The sequence below is a fragment of the Lipophrys pholis genome, assembly GCF_963383615.2.
Source record: "Lipophrys pholis genome assembly, chromosome: 4".
NCBI classification, from domain to species: domain Eukaryota; kingdom Metazoa; phylum Chordata; class Actinopteri; order Blenniiformes; family Blenniidae; genus Lipophrys; species Lipophrys pholis.
Window position 1 is genome coordinate 24,219,088 of NC_137637.1, and position 22,155 is coordinate 24,241,242.

The 22,155-nt window shown below is 41.3% G+C and overlaps 1 protein-coding gene across 1 annotated transcript in view; it reads right to left on the bottom strand.

The window, feature by feature from the left end:
* Positions 1–22,155, bottom strand: part of LOC308108450 (receptor-type tyrosine-protein phosphatase gamma-like) — a 109,840-nt gene that overhangs the window by 69,173 nt on the left and 18,512 nt on the right. The window contains exon 2 of the mRNA XM_080461390.1: positions 16,297–16,401. Within this exon, the coding sequence (XP_080317516.1) occupies positions 16,297–16,401 (105 nt within the window). The remainder of the gene's footprint in view (positions 1–16,296; positions 16,402–22,155) is intronic.

The following is a 22,155-nucleotide window of genomic DNA, read 5'->3' on the forward strand; positions in this document are numbered from 1 at the left end:
CAAATTTCAACAGCGAGTGGACACACGCACACACACACACACACACACACACACACACACACACGCACACAGACCTTTTTAATCCTTTCATCTTCTATCGTTTCTATTGTTAGGGTTCTATTCAGCGACCATCTCACGCCGCCACCCCCTCATTCTACCCATGCAGTTTCAGCCATTAGTTTAATTAACTCTTCTTTAGGTCCAGGACCTTCCGTTGAGCTACGACTTCAGCACCTGACGATTAGCGAAGACTGCAACCAATTTCTCCGCCGAGTCACAGGAGTGTGCACATTTAATGACAACGCCTTGCTGGTCAGTCTGAATCATTTCAGTCCAATTAAGTACAAGGGGAGGAAGAGCCACGCATGTTGTCCTTTTTGTTTAGCGTCTCTTTGAAACTGCACACTCTGTTACAGCACAGTCAAATACACCAATCTGGTTCATAAGAATTTTTGTTTGTGGTTATAAAATGTCTTATGTATGTGGTTCAAACATCGACAGACATTTTGTAGCAAGCCCTGAGCCGCCATTAAACTCTCTATTCAAACTGCATGTTGGATAACCAGGCCCTCTCCTCCTCCTCTCCAGCATAATTGTTCAGGGGAGGAAGGAGGGAGGCCTTGTGTCTAATAACAGGACTTTGCAGGCGTATTCAATGGGGACGCAAACCTTGGCTTAACAGTTAAACGGCCACCCCCTCAACAACCGGCACCAGAAATACGAGCCAGTGAACTGCCGTTTACCCGTCATGTTCCAGCCTGCTACTAGTTAGAGCTACAGCACCTTCAGACGGCAGTCTCCCGCAGCAGCGTGGAGGTAGACGGCAATTTTACAACAGCCCTGTGGGAAGCGGTAAAAAATTTGTCTTGTTAAACCAACTGAGTTTGTCAGAATGTTCATCTGGGAAAATGAAAACAAGGTAGCAGACAGCCTGTATCGGGAAGAAAAAAAACAAAAACAAAAAACTGGCACATACACGCTCCAGTGGAGTAATGAAAAACCAAAATAACTCAAACATTTCTACAGTAACTTCAATCGTACGGCAGGTGGCGCTAGCGGTGGTAACTAGCCAAATCAGAGTAGTTTGACTTCCACTTTAACTTTTTGACGCTGAAGCTTCGGGAGTTAAATTGGATACGATGAGCCTGAATAAACGGTGGCGGGATGGAAACTGACAACTCCCAGAATGCTGCACGGAGAAAAGAGCTTCCCATTTCACTGGCAAATACAATATGAGAATATTTAAAATGCTTCAGAATAAATTGTGCTAAAAGTTGATCAATTTACTCGAATTAATCTATTATCCAGGCATCATAGCCAGTCTATGGGTGACGGAGAGTGGTGCCGCATGGCAAAGTCTATCAGCGGGTACAGGATAGGAATAAAAGGGTTAATATGAAATGTTACACGAGGATTTAGAGATCACATCACAGTCACAAATCCAGTAGCCAGTACTGACTCAGTGGGTCCAACTTTCCAACTTGGCCTCGGTGCACTCTCTCGCAGCAGTTGCCCGACCTTTTGACATGTCACTTTGGCAAGAGTTTGTAGAGGATTCGGGGCGAAAAAGGCAGAGAGGAGCACAACAGTTGAGGGTGGAGGTATCGACATTTTTCTGAAATCGTTGCGCAAAAAGAAAGGACAGTGACAGTAAGTACATTTTTTAACTTTTCTTGCTGTGACACTTATTTTTCTTTGCTGCTGCTCTTTCAGCTGGTTTTCCACCAGCTTTTTATTGTTCTGCCACATCTTTTTGAAAATGGGCCAAATAGAAAATCGGCGTGTATCTGATGGATTTGCGTTGGTATATGAGCATACGGAAGACTCCACTTTGTAATGCATGATAAATTATTTTTTGAAAGCAACAACCCCATCGCTGAGGAGGAACATGAACGTCTGCACCAAATGTAAATTGAACCATTCGATAGTTGGTGAGGCATTTCACTCAAAAGCACAAATGGCACAGGATATCCTTATAGATGTTCAGTGAAAGAGCAAGCAAATAGATTACCCCTTCATATGAATACAACTGACTGCAAAAAACACTAAAAATCAATCACTTACTTGAATGACATTGTACTAAAGTTCAAACTTCGTGGCAGTTCTCCACATCGTCAGCTCTGCAGCTGTCTCAGTCTTTTCCACCCACTTTGCATGAATCTTTTGTTAAAATCAGTAATCCCACAGCACATATGACACATCTATTCACTACTGCCTGTATTTTGCCTTCACTGTTGCATGCTTTCCAGGATATTCATGTAAAATTAAATTTTTTTAATTAAAAACAAAAAATCTAAACTGAAGCCAACATTCATTCAGCACGTAGACTACTTGACACAAACTCTTCCTTTGCAATCAGAGGATATTTCAGACTGGTGGTGAAAAGGGACAGCTGACCTCACCATCCTAAGCTGCTAAATTGTCAAAAAACGGCAAACAACAGCAGTGGGGGAACAAGCAATGTCATCATTCTCACATTAAGCAGCCAGCCATCAGATATGGAGGGCAGTAGGGTCAGTGGTAGATACCTGCCACAGGGGCCTCGTTCCACAGGCAGCATAGTGATAAACCATGACAAGCATAAGGAGGCTGCAACCGTCTCCCAGGGGGACAGACGCTGCGAGACAAACAGAAACCTCTCACTTAGTCGTCTGTCATGGCATCAGGGTGACCCCGCAGCATAAGGTCTGGACTAAGCAGACCATTAGCCACAGTCGGCGGGTGAAGGTGAAAGATCTCCACCCACAGAGTGACCCCCTGCAGATGACATGTTATTTTGAATTTTATTCCCACAGCCTGGCTTATTTTGTCACAGCCGCTACTTTAGGTAGTTTGGTCCCACTGAAAACTGTATGTACAAAAGAGTTTCAATAATCATACGGACCATAATGTCAGGGCTCATATACACCTAGTTATAATATTTAAAAACAGCTTCAGACATGATGCACATGCACCATATGTCCTCAAACTGGCCAATGCAGCTGGGGGAGCACTTAGTGTGTTACGTGGGCTAGCTGAGGAAGCTACAGCTTCCTCCCAAACACCAGATGTACGAGTTTCATTCCGTTTCTTAATTTCAGAGCCAAGTAAGCCAATACATGGCGCCCAAAGCACTGTCCGTTCTGCAGTTTGGTCTGCACTGTAAGGAGTCTCTGTCAAGAGACCGCTGTACCAACTAGTTTTCTGATAACGGCATGGATCGTTAATTCAGAAAAAAGGCACCTAAAATATTTTAATGGGATTCTGAAGAATGTGCATGTTCATCAGCATCGAACAGAAAGTAAACCAGGAGGACGATGACAACAAGAAGTGGCCAAACTGCAAGAAAAATGCCATTATTGCCGACTAACAAGTTTTGAAAGACGGATGCAAAGTAAAAGCATGAATCCACTTAACACTTTGTCAGTGCTTCAAAATTTCCCAAGGTAACCATTACTGCCACAGTGTCCGGGCTGCGTAATGACAGCAGAGCGACTCCATGTAGGCAAAGTTGGGATGATGGTGATTGTATATGAAAGGTTGCAGGGGTCTTCACATTTAATAGGTAGCTCTCTCTTTGGTGCGTGAAGTCCCCAGAGACCTCAGTTAAATACTGCAGAGTTTGACATGATCCCAGGCATTAATGTGAGGTATTTAAGTAACAAGCCATAGCAGACAGCCAAGGGCCATATCAGCATAACCTCTCTGGCAGAGGTAAACACCGGCTTCCGCCAAATTATTTTCCCAATTTTCACCTGTGAACTTTGACCTTAGCTGAACTGACATGTGTTTATTTCCTCCTGCAGTGATAAATTGGCTGCATGGCGAAGCCTCTATCAGCACAGCTAAACCCTTACGTCTGCAGCTTACTCACACGGTCCCAGTCATCCCCAGCTTGGATTTTTCAAGCTTAAAAATGAGAGTTTGCCTGCATATGTGGGTACACGCGTCAGTCGGTAGACGCAGACAGGAAGTCAAAGAAATGAAACCTGAAGGTAGCTGAGAGAGAGAGAGAGAGAGAGAGAGAGAGAGAGAGAGAGAGCGAAAAAAGCCAATTTATTTAGCCTTAGGTACCCCAAAAGTGCTAATTAGACCACAAATCACAAGCCTGCATATGACCACATCCCCAGATGAGCGCTGAGCGAAGCACAGCGAGCAGCCATCTTAAATCACACCTTAATCCAGAGCGCGTCTCACCCTCCTCACTGCACCGTAGCATCCACATGCAAACCCCTGCTCAGAAGCGAGACGCAGCCGGCATTGGGAACGATAGACGAGGAGGAGAAATTAAGGAATGGAAGGGAGGAGGAAGCTCATATAAAGAAGCAGAAAATTAATTCCTGGGGAGACGTGGACGCAGAGGAGGATTGGTTAAATTCATTTTAAAATTAAAGTTGCTGTAGTAAGTGTTATAGGTATGTGTGTAAAATAGAAAAAATAATCAAAATGTCCCTCTGTGGACTATGTTTTACTTTTACTACATCCTCTTACTATCACCTCAGGAATCAAAACTCTGGGATATCAAAATAGAAGCCATCAAATTATAATTAGCAGAGATTGTATAAAACAGTACAATATCTGAAGGGGAATTCACTCGTTCAGCATTGAAAGTTACGACGAACTCCTGTTAATGGCAACTGCATCATGGGTGTGATCAATTTGTCAAATGACATCATTCACAAGGTCTCCGACCTGCTGACAAGTTTCTTGATGGTTTGAAAAATCTTTCCTTCCCACTTTTGTGCAATCAGTGCAGCAATTCGGAAGTTTCGTCTGGGCAGCTGCTTTTCCACTAGACGCAGGTGAAAATTGTGCTTTCACTCAGATGTGACGGAAAGAAAAATAGGCAGTTGTGGGTTTTTTTTATTTTTAATCAAATCTGTAGTTCACATGTATTTTGGATTGTTTGGATTAGAAGCTACAATACTTATTCAAGATTTTTTATTAAAGAATTTGAGTAAAAGCAAAAAAAAAAAAGAAACATTTCCAGCAGTGTTTGCAATTTTTAAAATGCGGACCTCCATAGCAAGTGATTACATAGCTCAGGAAGCCCTAACAAATGAAGAGTCCATCACTGGCGATTTAGAAACAAAATTAGCTTCAAATGTCTTTTTATGGACTGTGGGGTCCTGGAGTTACTGGAGAAATCACACCAACACAGGAAGAACATGCAAACCCCACCCCCTACCATACCTGCTCTTAAACTACAATATTACTATGAGGACAGAGAGCAGCTACACAACTGTGTAGCGTTTTATTTGTTTTTTTTAACTAGAGATAAAAAACTATCAATTGCCAATTTCATGCAAATGACTTCATTTTTGAGAAAAGAGGTCACTAAGTCCTAACAAAGGAAAGGCCTGCGAGATCGTGCAGGGAGAAATTTAAGCAGCAAAGAGTTGCAGATGATGTTCACTGGGACGGTTGACAAAGTGGTCCTTTGTCTCCCCACCCCTCCGGCTAGATGCTAAAAATGTACTGCAACAGAGGAAGTAACACATTAGTGGCTCTATTTATATTTTCAGAAACTGGACACATCAGCACACAGCTTGCTCTCAATCAAAAGGCTCTTTTTGTCAATTCTGTTTAATGTAGGGAGATATTGTTCACCTCTCCGCTTAAAAAAAAAAAAACAGAAAACAACATAACCAGAAAGGACGCTTTGGGAAGCCGCACGACAGTCACTTTCTTTTTTTTCCTTTTCTGAACGCAAAATAGTGCTTCTACCCCAATAATCCCATAATACGCCTACATTTTTTATCAGCCCTCGCAGGTATATGAGCTCCAACCTAAATGAATCATGCGACTCAACAAGACAAAGGATGGCAGGATTGAGTGATCTTTCCTCTACCGGCTGCTGAGAGCATACGAAGCCTGGTCACCTCAAGTCAACATAACTGTCTTGAAGTTTCAAGAAAGATTACGACGGCGGCGGCTGTTTTAAATTCCATCCTAGGCCAACCTCACTGTTGTGAACTTCATGAGGAGCTACATAAAGACAATTGCGCTTCATAAACTAGATTGTGCACTAACATCAGCGAGTTAAAGCTCTGATCCACAAATGTTGATTTAAAGACCAAACTGTATCACACGCTCCGCAGGCAGCGTTATCCAACAGAAATAATACAGCGCAAAACCGGCTTGAACCACTCTGAGCTATCGCCCTCTCTACGCTCGGCACACACCCTCAGCAGCCATTACTCTTGCAGTTGTTCTGCAAGCTAAGCAGGGACAACAATGGCTCCATGTTTACACAGCAAGTGTCCTTATAATTTACAATCCAGACAGGAATCGATAGTTAGCGGTGTAACTCGGTAAGCTCGACAGTAGTGCAGGATGAACAGCCGAACAAGTCCGGCAACTACACTAACAAGAACCATCAAACTCTCCCATACAGTTAGTTTGTGCTTTAAATGCCAGAGCACAATTTTGTGCAAACATTTCTCGCAGCATTTAAACAAATCATCATCAATCAGGCATCGTTTTACAATCCAAGGGAAGCACTGCACAGCTTCGAAAATTGTGCCATTATGTCACGATTACAGCTTTGCCCCCTACAGTTAACTCCTCACCTCGAGGGGGATGTGCACTCATAAAGTAAGTCATCATGATTATGAGTTTAAGAATTTGCTGAGCTGCTTTCGAGCTCATACCTACTCATCAGCATAACCACATTAGCGAGGAAACCTGTGGGCTGGCAATCTCACACACACTCAATATTGCACTCCCAGCAGGCCGAGCATGTCCACATCTATTACGTTGGACCCCAGCCACCACCTAAGCTTAGTGTGCGGCCGGAAAGAACACTAACACCATGTGACACCGGGAATTTAATTAATTAAGTTTACACAACATACTTGTCGGTCCAACGCATCAATCTGCCCTAAACAGGAAAACCACAAAATCTGGCCGTTTTAATAGTGGCTGTGCATTTGGTGTTCTGGCGTTATGTATCGAGCCGGTGAAGGCCAGAGAACATGCTGCTGTAACATCAGAACTGCACAAACAAAACTTACTGATATAATATTAGTTCAGGGTGTAGGAATCCCTAATTTGTTTCCACCCATAATATATTTACCTCATGTAGAAAAAGGAAACAGATTGTCAGAGGCAGTGGGAAGTAAGATGATTTGGAGCTCAATTCTGCTAAATTGGTTGCTGCCAGTGTGATACATCATGGAGAATTAAGATGCCTCTCCCCCTAGCACAAAACTTCGGCAGCCATATTGGCACATCTGTCAAGGGCCCACCCTTGACAGAGACAAATGGACCAATTCTGGCACACGAAGGCTGATCCAAACTGTGAGCAATAACCAAGATGAATAATGAGTCAGCTTGGGCTCTAGCAAAATTCATTTTTAATAATTAGTGTTCCTGCACCTCTCATTTTCTGGGGAAATGAGTGCAGGTACATCTACAGGTTGATACAACACATCAGCGGGACTGGAGGGATATAGATGATGGTGTGTTAAGCTTCCATCATTGCGTAGAACAGCTGAGAGTACAAACGCAGGGTGTAAGACGGATGAATCCCTCTCTGTTCTCCCCAGAGCAGGAAATTAATCAAGTCCGGGGAGCACTGTGGGTACAAGAGGCTTGTAAAGAAATGTTCCAGGATGAGCACTACAAAGTTCAGAGGGCCCTTCGATTTTACAAATACTATAAAAGAGCCCAGTTCCTGCAATCAAAATAAAAGTGGGGGGAAAAAAGAAAGAAAGAAACAAAAAAAAAAAAAACACTGAAGTGCAGCACAAACCGCACCAACTGATGGATGCCGTTAACATCAACTTACCCCACAGACAGAATCAGTGCTGATGTGGAGATGGCCCGTCAGAGAAGTGAATGTGATTAAACTAGTTCTTTTCTTGAAGCTTGACGTGTGTCATCTTGCAATGTTTGTCAGGATGTTGCCATTGTGCACGTGTAAAACAGAAAACTGTGTGCGTGTAGGCGCTTCAAAGCGTGTCACTTGATGTCGGTGTGCGCTGCCCTCAAGTCCAGACATCCTGAGAAACGCAGCTCTGCCTGGTTTATTAAGGCTACGCGGAAGAAGCGACGCAAGAAAAGTTTCTTATCAAAACTATTACGATGAAAGATGTCAAGGTTATTGATATTGCTTGGGAACGTTTAATATATGCGGTAAATGTAAAGTAGAGTGAAAGGCACCTTGAAATCATTGAAAAAGGAAGAAGCAGATATACAAAATGTGTTCAACATTTAGAGTCTCATATTATAATTACTAGAACTATATAAAAAATTAATAAATAAATAAAGATATTCTCATTGATTAAGAGTCTAAAATGAAAATATTGATAACATAAATATGTAACTGTCCACATCGGTGCAAATAGATTGTAATACAATAGCTGGAAGTAATATATTGATACAGATCAGATATAATATGTATTATATGTATACATTATATGTATTATATGAAGCTCGGAGTCAGAATCTGATCTGTGCACTATAACCAATGCTGGCTTATAAAAACAAGCCAATAATGTAGAATGTTTTTCTGCAATGTCTGATCCAATACTTTTCTTCAAGAATAATTAAAGCTTCCCATCGTTGTAATAAAAGACTGAAATATTTGCACAATAAGCTGGCATACGGTTGGACGGTGCCTGAACTGAAACACTTCTTGAAAACCGAACTGATCTCTGTCATTTTTACTACTTGGTAGAAAACTGTGCCCATCTGTCGAGCTTCCCGCTGCACTTTTTTTTTTTTCCCCGGGTTTATTCCTCCTGGACGGCATGTTTTCACTGACCCATAACACGTGTGTGTTGGCACACCTCTGTGGGAGACCGCTGATTAGTTTGTTTGATGCTGGACAGAATTTCTTGTCAGTTTTTGCACAGTGTTAATCACACATGCTTTTAATGATGAATCAGGACTCAGAGTCAAATAAATTGTAGCGCAGCTCATAATTACACCGGTAATCACTCCATCCCTGAATCAAAGTAAGGTCAAGTCGATTAAACAGAAAACCTTTGGGTTGTTGATATATATATACACACACACACACATACATAACATATATTTATATCAGTTGAGGTTGGACAACATTAGTCAAAGCTGTGATGTTAAGTATTGCGATAAGATTAGGTCACGACGCCACTTTACTTGCATTCAGATCTTTTGATCATTTGGATCAAACGCACTATAGCAGCTCCCACTAGCAGTTTCAGAAGTTGTTGACCTTGTTTCCAGTCATTTTTCATTCATGTGCTTCTGATTTCTAGCATGTTGTCATCGGGTATGTCATGTTGACATAAATACAATCGAATACGTTGTCAACACATCGCAGGCAATATGGCTCCAACTTGGCAACATATATATTATTCAATATAGCAATATTCAAAGCATCAATCACAAGCGCATGACGTGATGGTGAGATGTACATGTACAGCCAATTGTGATACCTCAATGATGATAAATTCAATCACAATATATCGCAGAGCGCAAGAGTGACAGAAGTGCGCGCCCTGAATAGATTAAGTGCAATAACCAATGCTAAATTTCATCTGCTTAATGTAAAACCCACAGTCAACAACATACCCTTTGATATTGCTTATTCTCTACACTGGATGACATCCTGTAATGTCATTGGACTATGCAACACTTGAACATTAAATTCAAAGGTCATTGCCGATTGAAATATACGCATTACTTCGACACCGTGAGCGGTATCATCTATTGATGGAATCGGGAGGAAAGCATCAAATACAATGGGACAAATGCCGCATGTTGAGGCAGGAGACCTGGAAACCCTTGGAAAACACAGCCTCATTATTGCAAATTAGCAAGCCTTTCTTATCATGGAGGAAATGTGTTTTTATCTTTAGCCCTGGGGAGTGTGTCCCTGGATCTTGGTATAGAAAGCCACATATTTCACCCACTATGCACTTCCCCAATTCCTTAAAGCTGTATATTAAGGGAGCTTTGTTTTAAACTCAAGTGCTCCTCATACATGTGGGTCTACCGGGAGCAATCTTCCTCTTGATTCAAAGCCTCCAGGAGGCAAAGCTCCTTCTGTTGGGCACCATGACAACATGGCATTGCTCTTTTCCCTACAGCTTTAGTGACGGGGGAGTCGAGAAGCAGTGCACTTACACTTTGTGAGTGCACTGCCTTCACCAGCAGCAGACTACTTTAAGGTTACATGAGTCACGGGGTTTAACATGTCGCACCCAACAGAAGATCAGAGAAATGAAATCAGAAACTCAAATATATCACACTTATATCGAACAGAGCTGCAGTCTAACAGTTCTGTACAGTAAAATCCACAGCAGAAAATGTAAGATTGGCATGTTGCTCTTATGGGGGGAAAAAAATATATAAGTTGCTTGCCAACTGGAAAAGAATGCATCAAAAGTGTAGTAGTGAATATATACATAGAAAAGGAAGCTGCGCTCATAGAATTGATGGTTAATTCAAGGCCAAAACAAGCAGCCCAGGCAATCAAGAACAGTAAGTTAGCCAATCCTATTTTGTATCCTCTAAAGTACTAATTAAGTTGGATCAACATAGCAGTTGATTGAAAATGACACTTCCTTCTCTTCATTATGTGAGACATGAGTGGAAAGATTGCTAATGATCATGGGCAACCTTGTGGAAGAGGGGGGGGGGGGGAGAAAAAAATAAACGAAAAAAAAGAGTTGAGCTGAAGGGAAACATAATCCAGGCATATCAGACAATCGCAGGCGCGCTCCGTGGCTGCAGCAGCTCATCATGGTGGCTTCAAACCAAACATTCAAACAGCTCCAGCTCCACTCACATGAAGCAGGCAGCCATTAGCAAGTTATTAATGTGAAAAATCACTGAGAGGCAAAGCCTTAAGCTATATTATTAATTCCTGAAGGTAGACTACTATATCATCCTAAGGATTAGAGCATATGCTCTTTGCTGCATTTTTAATTTCCACAATTTTGCACGGTTATCCTTTTCTAAGAACCAACATCACAAACTCGTGAGTGATCAAAGCAAGAGCATAAATCTTTCATTAAGGAATGACTCCATGTCAGCCTGAAATGTCATGTGAGCTAAATCAGGGACTTGGCAAAATCTCATAATGCAGAAAAATTAAAATCGACAATTATCTCTGTGACGCGAATCTATATTTTTCTACATCGAGTGCTTGTATTCATTTGCGGTGTTTATTTTTCCTTTTCATTCTCCACACTGTTCGAGGGAATCAAGCATAATTCGTCTGCAAATGCACGTTAAGGTGCTCCAACTGTTGTGCTGTAATTAAAAGTCGAACAATAAATCAACAGGAGACCGATCAAAGGCAAACTACTGCACATTATTGGCCAAACACACACACACAAAAAAAACTACTGATAAAAGAAGCCAGAAAAACTAACAGAGATGATGTGAGAACCTGCAGAGATATAAAAAGCTGAAAAATTAATGCATAGTCCTGTTCCTGTGGGAGTCTTACAGAGCGTAGGATATCGCCCCTCTTGTGAGAAATGCCTCCCAATTGCACGTATGCGCACACACTTTGAAATAATTTCAGGATGTGGGTTTCGAGGTTTCTTCCATTATGGGTCATAATCACAGTATATGCATGCATGACGTGTCATGGACTGATGAGATCTCCTGGTACTGTGCCACCCATTCCTCGATGCACTGGACAGTGTGTAGAAGGTCTTCGTGGCACGCTGGCTGCTTTCTTTGGTTTCCTTAGTTTTTGTTAGCGAATGAAGACTCACATTTAAAATTCATTCAAACCTCAATAACAAGCATGTGAACATCTTTGACTAACTTACTGCTAAAACGACACCAACTGTGGATGTAAAGTGAATGTTCCCTTCAGATTGAGGTTCGCAAATGTGTTTAATATGACGGCTGCACACACCTGTGAAACCAAGTCAACCCTAAAGACAATAATTCAGGCGCGTTTACAAGGTGACACCGTTTCAAGTGAAAACACTGTTTTTGCATTTGTGTTTCTGAAGAATTTCACGTTTAACACAAGGTAAAAAGAAAAAGATGTAATTTTCATGTTGGGCCACTAGTGGGTGCAATAGCAATACATTGTAAATAACAACAATGGGAGGACACGGACATTCGTATGGACAGGCGACAAAGTTGGATCTCTACTATGGGTGACTCAACCGTAAACCTACTAAGTCCCAGGAGAATATGGACGGGGAGTCATGACACTCTGGAGGCCGCCATTGTTGTTATTGTCCATCTACCGAGCATGTGCAGAAGAACTATTCACTACGACCGTGATGCACACGCGTAATAGCAGCGAAAGAGCGAGCGGTTTTCAAAAAGTTTCATTTTCAGAGGCTCCAAGGACCTTTTGTCATGCAAACGGACACACACCTAAAACGCAACAAAAGTTTTCCGTTTTCACTTGGAAACGTTGAGGGCCACGCAAACAGTGAGCATTAAAGTCGTCTTCACAGCGGTCAAGGAAAAAAATACATTTTGTGACAAAATACATTTTGTCACAAAATACATTTTGTCACAAAATACATTTTGTCACAAAATACATTTTGTCACAAAATACATTTTGTCACAAAATATGTTTAACCTTCCACACCTGAAACAAGTTTTGGATTCAACAATCTTTCAATAAAAAGTTTTTCATTGACTCGCTGGAGTTCCTGACACGCATCATTCTTTTAACAGTTCTCCCCCACATTCTGTTCACCGGTAGGACTCCCACTGAGGGCTGCAGAGTGTTTCTCACACAGCACTCCACTACATGTTGTGCACTTTCTGTGTCTTGCTGGTGGATCTGAAGGATGTTTTGCACCACTACCTTCTAGCTTTGGGCTGACTCTCGTCTGTGCCTTTCTTTTACACCCACTTGCACAGAGCAAATGCCCTTAATAACCATTTAGCTGCTAAGGCACGCTTGTCTGTCCCCTATTCACAGCCTTGGCCACTAATTACCTTCCTGAAGTAATGGACATTTCTGTGTTCCCCTCAAAGCGTCCCCTTTTTCTCAGTACAGTCGGCCAACTGTCTTCACTGATGGACACTGGTAGTCTACACAAGCCATAAAATCTAATAAAATCCATCTAGATCAGGCATGTAGTCCCCTAACATCATGTTTCTTTCACTTCTTACTAAGCATCCATGTCACTCAGAACAAAAACAAAAAATAACCAATGCCTTGGTCGGTTACTAAATATACGTATTAACAGTTTTGCCATCCATTTACATGAAGATATAAATGAGGCTGTCAAATGGTCCTAAAATTTAAGTGACCAAAGACATTTGCCAAGTCTAATTAGAGCCTTGTGTCTTAATTAGAAAAAGAGAAACAACTCAACATGAATATTCAGGCGAACTGTGTCCCGCTGGACTCACACTTGGCCTTGGTACTAAAAGACAATGACTAAATTGGCAACATTAAAAAGATCTGGACAAAGAAATGAAGATGGATACAAAATACAAAGCTCTCGATGCTTCCTGCAGTGTTTGAACAAAGTGGTGGTTCACCTCAAATAAATTAAATGCCACTACCTCGAACAACAGTAGAACAACCTGTTAACCTTTAGGGAACAAGAACAGAAGTAGCAATTCACACAGCAAAATGACAAATCGGGAATAAAACTAGCGTTTAAAAAGCTCAGCTTCAAATTACAAATATCAAGTGGGTTAATGTTCACTGTGGTTCACCACCAGAACTACTCTCTGCTATTCCTCATGTCTACAGATTCACCTGACAATTCACTAAGACCACTAAAACATGGGTGTGTGCCAGAAAGCACAAACTATTCTATTCCCCAGACTATAAGTCACAGCCAGAAAGAAAAAAAAAACCCAAAAAACATGCACATCATCTAATTTCCAATGCTCTGTTGGCCCACGATTAGCTTAATTTGTTTGTATGAATAACTTGCCTGAGACAGAGAGTAGTGACTCAATACACCATCTTGTGGTCCACACTTAAACCTTCAGGGCCAGTTTAAAAATGTTCCCAATATATATGTTTTGTATAAACCAGCAGGGCATCTCAGATAACATACACTATTTTCACTTAATCTGTGTATTATTTCTGATTGGATTGACTCGCATAGAAACAAAATCTAACATATTACCAATTTGAGGCAGCCTCATCAAAATCATCTTTTAATTTGAGAAGGAAATGTTCGATTTCCACGTTTTAGAGGACGCACACCAAAGCAAAAAGGTGTCTTGATATTGAAGGCCTCCCTTTTTAAAAAGGTTGTGGAGAATTTAAAGCCACATTTGAAGTCATTAGGATTCCAAATAATGGGCTCCACATACCTTGTACACAGTAGGGGGGGGAAAGCAATCACGCCTGGGTAGTCAAAGCAGAAATTCTTTCACTGCCTTGACTACACGACTCTGGGAGACGAAGACTACTATCAGGGGTGACATGAATACCAAACAAACTTGAGTCCAAAGTAAGCACAGTTCGTTTTTCGCCGTTATTTGCACAATTTTCTTGCCTAAAACCATGAGATTTGGGCGGCCCACGGCGGCAGAGCCACAGACAAAATATTCCGTCGGTATAATAATTTCGAGAGCTGCAATGCACTTCACTACCAGAGGGACCGAGTTAGTTATTTACAAGGTGGTGTTTTTGGACCTTGGAACCTGTAAATACAATTCTGCTCACTGCTCTTTCCTTCCCGAGCGCTTCCAGTGAGGTGCCCTCGATCAAAGCACATAACCCCCATTTCCCATCGGAGCTGCTTGATGGCCAACAGGGGGCTTTGTGCTTTCACTGGGGTGTGTACCTCTGAATGAAAGGCAGCACTCTAAAGCACCAAATATGCTTCTCAAAACCACAGCCTGCTTACATGTCCACATGAAGTGGACTTCAGCGGACATTTTCGACTGGATGAAGCTGTGGGGTTTCATAACGTGGACAAAAATAATTAGCAGAAAAGACAAAAGCATGAAATGGTGGATTAAATCAATTAGTGCAAAGTGCTCAGCGGGCCCTCTTAAAGTGCTACAGATGAGCCAAATAATCAAAATGTTACAGGTGAACAGGGTTCTTTCATTTTGTTTACTACAAATATGGGAATGGCTTTCCAATTGTTTTAAGCGTTTCAATACCCGGAACAACTAAATGAACACGCTCACAACACAATTTATGATAGAGATGAAGTCAAAAAGTTAACTCTCTTATGATTATAATTAAAAATCAAGACGTCTAGATTTATTTTTATTCCATGTCTGTCATTGGACAGTCGTGAGCTCAAGTCTTATGAATTGGATTCAAAGCTTTACTCCTTTGCGTTCTGGTAGATTTGGAATTTCCTGGATATTATAAACTGGAGGAGTTATGTTCATGAGTAGTCTGCGTGCCAAATTCTGTCAGGGACAACAGGATATTATTACAAGGGTTATTTGATGAAAGAATATTTTCTGGCATGCCAAACTAAACTTTTTTTACATAACTATGTTTTGCTAAATGCATTTATTCGCGGGGACTCTCAACCCTAATTCTTGTGGCTCGGCTGCTGCCACTTCAAGGCTGCCACCCAAACAGACACGTACGCAAATGCATATTGCACAGAGAACATTTACACGCATAAAAGCGCACATAACGAATCATCCATTAGAGCATACATCAGACTGTTTCACTCTGGGCCTCCTTCATTCATCCATCTTTCCAATTTTGTTAAGGTAGATGGCTGAAAAATTAAGGGGAGAAGGTAAAAGCTAAATTCCCAGAAGCACTTACTTTGACATGAAAAAGCACGCATATTATCAATAATGTAGACCGGAATTAAAACCACCAATCACTTTTTCACAGCCAAGCCTACTGCAACACCTGATCAAACTTTCCTCGGTGCAGTCGGGAGGGCTGACGAGGACACCCGCCAACTAGCAACTGAATGTCTCGCAGCAAATCACCTTCCTGGGATGTTTTTTTTTTTTTTTTTTTTTTGCTCCACTGTATAATTTAATGTGATGACTTTCATATTCATCAAATTATCTCAGAGTTTTACTCTGTAAAAGTTATAAGCCTGATCCACACTGAAAAATAAACATTTAAGCAAGAGTGACTTCATTATGCGTGGCAAATCACAATAGGCCAGAATATAATCTGAACATTAACTCACTTTGCTATAAATCGATGTGTTTCCGTTCCCCATCGCATTAATTTAATTACAGTTATTAGGAGCAATAAAAACACAACAGAGGTATTGTATTATTTGAATACTAAATTGTCTACCGCAGTGATGAGGGAGTAAGTATTTGCTTGTTGAACTCGCGATGAAAACACAAAAAGGGACGACGCCGAAGGAGTGGGTGAATTCCTCCCTCCTCGGTGAGGTGGCCAGTGCGCAGATGAGAGCTCACCTGAATAGGACCAGTAGGGGTCACCAGCTGTCCTCCTCTCCCTCATTACGCCTGTGTTTCCATGATGGCCCCCTCCTGTGTGGTGAGGTTGGCCACCCGATCCAACTGTGGGAGGAAGAAACAGAGGTCAGAGAGTCCTTCGGCGGCGAGGAATCTTTCTTAAACGAGCCAAAACGATGCCGATATCAAGCATGCTCCAGCAATCTGATAAGCAGTCTGACAGAGCCTGAATACAAAGTGTAGATGGGTTGGATGCCATATGCATGTTCTCTCCGAGGAATTGAGGCGTCTTTCCACAGCCCAAAATGTTCTAGATGACATGTGATTTGTCACATCTAAACACACTTGTTCCCTTTGACAACTAAAGAATCACAGTAAGAAACATGAACTTTTAAAAATGTACCAACTTAATCCTTTCGAGTCTCTGACATTTAATTGCTTTTTTGCAAGCAGCTATTTTAGGTTTTAAGGCAGCAACACCTCAAACTGTAATTTTCCTTTATGTATCTATTGTGTCAACACAGGTATGAGTGTACGTGTGTGTGTGTAGGCTGAATGAAAAGATATTACTCAATGACAAGACATCACCAAAGAAATGGTCAATTAAGATACTAATAAAATAGATCAGATTTATAAAAGATTACTGTAAGCGGTGTAAAATATTTTACTTTAGTTGTCTTCAGTTTGAGACATTTTCTTCATTTTTTATTAATCATTGAGAACTCAGATTTGTCATCAAATATAAATTGGTTGCTACGCATCAGTAAATGTCAGATCCTGAACTCAGTCTGGGGAGAGGAGCCTGAAGCTGCTTTCAAAAACATTAATATAGACTAAATTGTGGGTTCGAGTTTGACTGAAAGTTTCCATTAAACACAACTATCGAGTTACTCAAAGTCCCCAAAATCCCTCTCTACGTGGTTTCAGTCGAGTCCCCTCAAGATGGCAGGTACTGAGACATGTTTAACAAGGGTAACTATTCTTTTCCAACACTTCTGATAAATGACCTCCTGAACGTGAACATACAGTAGACAATACAATAGCGATGACAACGCCAGCTGTGTACAAAAATCAAGTCCGCGCTATTCGCTTAGGCGCCATCAATTGACACAAAGAGTTAATGTGCAGCAACGATCGCCCCCGTTTAAGATCTACAGAAAACAAGAAGCGCTTCCTCAACAGCTTAAAGACTCTTCCTGCTCTCTTATAGTCACCATCTATCACATCGTGCAGCCGGATTTGGACTGTGGGAAAGAAAAGAAGAAGCACGCTGGATTGTCGATATGTACACAATGCATGCGCAGTTTCGTGGCCACTTGCCTGCAAAGCTCCTATACAAACCTTCAAATTAATGCGATGGAGAGAGAGCCTATGTTACCAAAAGTGTCGACAATCTGCCCCATATCCTCCAGGCGTTAATGTCTTTTTAACTCCATTGAGAAAATTGCCCAAAAGGAATCAAACATTGTCAACAGAATTACAGCGAATGCTCGGGGCACAAATAGTCCTTAAGCGTACACAGTCCCTGGAGCACGGAGCCTCGGAATTACAACAATCAAGCTCATTGGGGAAAAATATGCTGCGCAACGGATGCAGCCGGTGCCAGAAAAGAAGAAAATGCCTTGTTGAGGCCATTGTCAGTCATGTGCACAAGCAAAATAAGAGTGTTTTGTCTTACTTAAAGCAGTCAGAGCCCGCTGCGGCTTTCAAAACCTGGAGATTGGCTAATACCGGTTCCCTGTTGCTCGAAGGATGTGAACAATTGGGCGAGCAGATTGTTTCCGAGTGAAGGGAACAGCAGGAAAAAACTAAAACAAAAAGCAGAGATGACAATCTGGACGACTGAAAATGGGAGCACAAATCACTTCGCTTGCTGCAAAATGTAGCATTAGACTCCATTTAGATATTCTGTGTGGTTTCGCGGCTCTGTTTGTACGAACCAGAGCCACGATTGTGCGCGCTATTGTGTTCGGCACTTTAAAAACTCTTCACACGGTTTCCTTTGCAAACATGCAGCTTGGCACACCAGCTCGTGTCACTTCCAAAATGACTAGAGCTACCAGAACAGTCTATTCAAGTAGTCTCGGCTTCAGTACCGACAAAAACACCAACAAAAGAGCCAAGAAAACACTTCAGCACTCGGGCCACAGTGGCCTAAATATCGCTGATGACTAATTCTCCTCGGATGGAAATGTCAACGGGACATTTGTGATAGAGATCTTTATTGTTTCATAACTTGAACGTTTTAAACTCAACAGTGCAACCGCGCGAGACCATGCAGACATGCAACAGTGTAACCATGACAACCACTGCATCTTACTTATTAGTGGTCTCGTGAGGTTAAAGGTTACTCGAGAACAATGGCAGGAGCCTCTGGAACTCCTGAAGCGAAACGTCCTGTCGACAGGGAGTCATAGTTCGCCTGATCTACACACATACATACCGAGTCACTTAACGCGAGCTCTGCTCTTACTAATAGTTGCATCATTACTGAGGATTAATTAAACTAAGCACAACATCAAGACGTATTTTCTCGCCTTTTGAAAAGTTTGTGCGCCGCTGCCTCTGAACACGGTCTTCAGTAAAGCACCGATCACCTCGCACGGCTTTCCAAATCACATTCAGTGCTTAGAGGGAGGTCACAGAGGCGGAGTTGTATATGGCTGCTTTGTTGTTTATCAGATGTACCAATTTATTAAAAAAAAATAACCTGCGTCTCTCTCTCTCTCTCTTTTTTTTTATTTTTAACTCAAAAGCGTGAAACGGAGAGGGCGGGGAGTCTTGGCGAGACTTGGGGCATATTTGAAGGCAGGTTGTGAAACAGGAGGGCTGCACTGTCTTTGATCAGAGAGCATAGGAGACAGCACCATGTCAACAGTTTACACACATCCATGTCAGCCGTCCCCTGTGGGCGAAGGATTAAAGCCACGGCGGCTCTGATAGAGCGGAGCAGACAACACAGTCAGTGCTGGGGCCCTGAAGGAGACTGGAGGAGAGCCGTGCTGCACTCAAACGACATACATAAATCTGAAATGTTGAAGAAAAAAACAAAAAAAGGTGAAATATGTAGGTTAACTAATAGGAGCCCCTACGTGAACCGTTTGCATTGTTAGTTTTTTTCAAATCAATTTTTTTTTAAGTCGTGGTGGAAAAAAAAAACGCCACTTCAAAACACCTACAGATCAACATTTTGCACACTTTATAGAGCTGCAAAAAATCCTTTTCCCCTTTTTTTTTTTTTATTGCCCCGAGGGCAGTTAAATCATCGACACCACCATTAAGCCCTACTATTTGTTCCATAATATCACACTCAACAACAAGCCAAGAACCCCTGAGAGCCCTTGAAAAACAGCCGCCTAACAACAACCACAGGAGCATTTAACTTGTATTACTCATTGGGGGACGGAGTTAAAATATCAATCTAATCACCGGTGTTAGCGTCAGGTATGTGAGGGATAGTTGGGCTGGCACATCCGTGTCACCGGGAGGATTATTTGGAGACGGATTAAGCTATCAAACGCGTCCCGAGCTACAATGTCCGTGTGATTTTGGATAAACCGTATGACAGAGTGCTGGTGTGTTTAATGAGGCGGATAACGGAGAGCCATACTCTCGCCGCCACAGCAGTGTTTGCACTGCGGATGAAATGACCAAGAGTTTCACGGCAAAATTCCCAATAATTACAAATTTGAATCATTGTTGAATGTGCGATTTCATTTTCTTTCAGGGCTTTGAATATCACCCAGCATTGACCAAATGTAACAGCCGCGTCGCAAATGCAGGTGTCCTGGTGAATAAAACGCATGCTGTAGAGATTTGGTCGACTATGAAGGATGAATCCAAAACCATTTTCATTGATGGACGGCTGAGGGAAATGCAAGTGGACATTTATTACAATGACTCATTTTAAATGCCATATTTTGACTAAACACCAAAAAAAAAAAAAAAAAAAAAAAAAACACATTTTAAAAAAGTTCCTTGTGCCGTCATACACTGTTGATTCATGTTTTAGCCTTGCATACGTCTGTAGCTTATAAATGCTCTTGCTTATTTAATACGTTTTTTGGTCTTTCGTGCATTTTGAGATACAGCTTGACTTTTTGATTTAAAGAAGAAAAGAAAAGCCTCCATCCATTTTAGTCGGGTTTTTTTTTTTAAAACATGAAAGTTAGTGAAATGATTTCAAAGTGTGTCAAAGGGTCTTTACTTTTTCCAACATGCATCATATGTCCAAACCTTCCATGAAGCCAAGGCCAGTTTCTTTTTAAATGTTCCTGTATCTGTACATCAAAATCTAAACTATACCACCACCTTCTGCATTATCTTGCTATACAGCATGACTTTGGTTCAGCCATTTTTGTTGGGCAGCAACAGTTTTGTTCTTATGAGCCTCGTTTCTTTTGAGAAGCAAACTTATTTTACACGGTTAAAAACTCAGAAATACAACACAGCCATTGTTAAGCTTCATTCACTTGTTATGGTAGTACACCGACCATTGTTGTTGGCTTTTGTTTAATCGCTTGAGATGAGGAAATCAAGATTGTCTGCATCTCCTTTTATGACATAATATCACTGTACCATGAGCTTTTCCCACACATTTCCATAAATTTCCCCCGGAAGCCAATCAGCCCTCATTTCATTAGTTTTATTCCATTTGGGGGTAAATATTTGGTATATGTGAATTTAAATCAAGAGAGACCAAGATGAGATGGTTTGGACATGTGCTGAGGAGAAATAGTAGATATAAGGAAAGATGTTGGAGAAGGATGGCAGGGAGAGAAGAGACGAATGTAGAGACGGAGAATATGGAGTTGACTGAAGAAAAAAAAAAAAAAAAAGTGAAAATTGATTCATATGCCCACTCCTTCACCGTTTCACCAGTTCTCTACCATTCCCTATAACAGCCAGTGTTCTTGTCACAATTACTAAGAAATGAAATTGCCAAACTGTTAGATCTCTAACCAATGATATAGCCAAAAATGCACAAATTCTACATTTTCATTTGATGCACCAATGAAGTGCAACACATTTCAAAAAGAAAGATGTATCAGATTGAATGGAAATTTACAAAAAAAAAAAAAAGAGAAAGAAAAAAGGACTGCACAAATAAAACAACGGATCTTAAAATAGAACACCGGGCCTTTTTTTTTTTTTAATATTTCATGTTATCTAGGTGTTCTCGCCTCATCTGATATAGAAATAAATCAAAGATCAGTTCACTGGTATATTATTTGAACCGATCCTCTGTGGCAGCATTTGGCTTTAAAGGATCAAGCTGTCGATAATATATATTGTAGTTATTATGAACAAATCCTATGAAAAACCCCAAACCCCAGCAATGCATTAGTCAGTATCTACGTACTGATCACCTTCCCTACAGAGGGCACAATTCAACATGAAAAATCCACAAATGACAAATAACCTCCCACAACAGTCGGGCATTGAGGGTTTAAAGCAAATATCGCTCATCAACAGCAATTGGAGTGTTTCTCTGGATCTATTTTCAGTGTCGGAATAAGCTCACCAATGGATATTTACTACAACAGGAAATACAAAGCCAACCATTCTCAGTGAAATGTGGTGTTGTGAATGGTCACAGAGTGAAAAGAGGGTGACTCACGAGGGTGATTCTTTCTTTTTCTAATAATATTCAATCAGTACAGTTCAGGTTTCAGGCCTTTTTTACAAAGACTGCTGATCATCGAAAACACACAAAATATTAGCAATCCTTTAACCCCACGTTTGGCTTGAAGACTATCTAGTTCCAATGTTTAGATTCTTCCGAAGTGACATTACAGAATGGGTTACCATGGCAAAATACATGATAAAAAGTTCTGCTCAGCACAAGCTGTGGTTCCA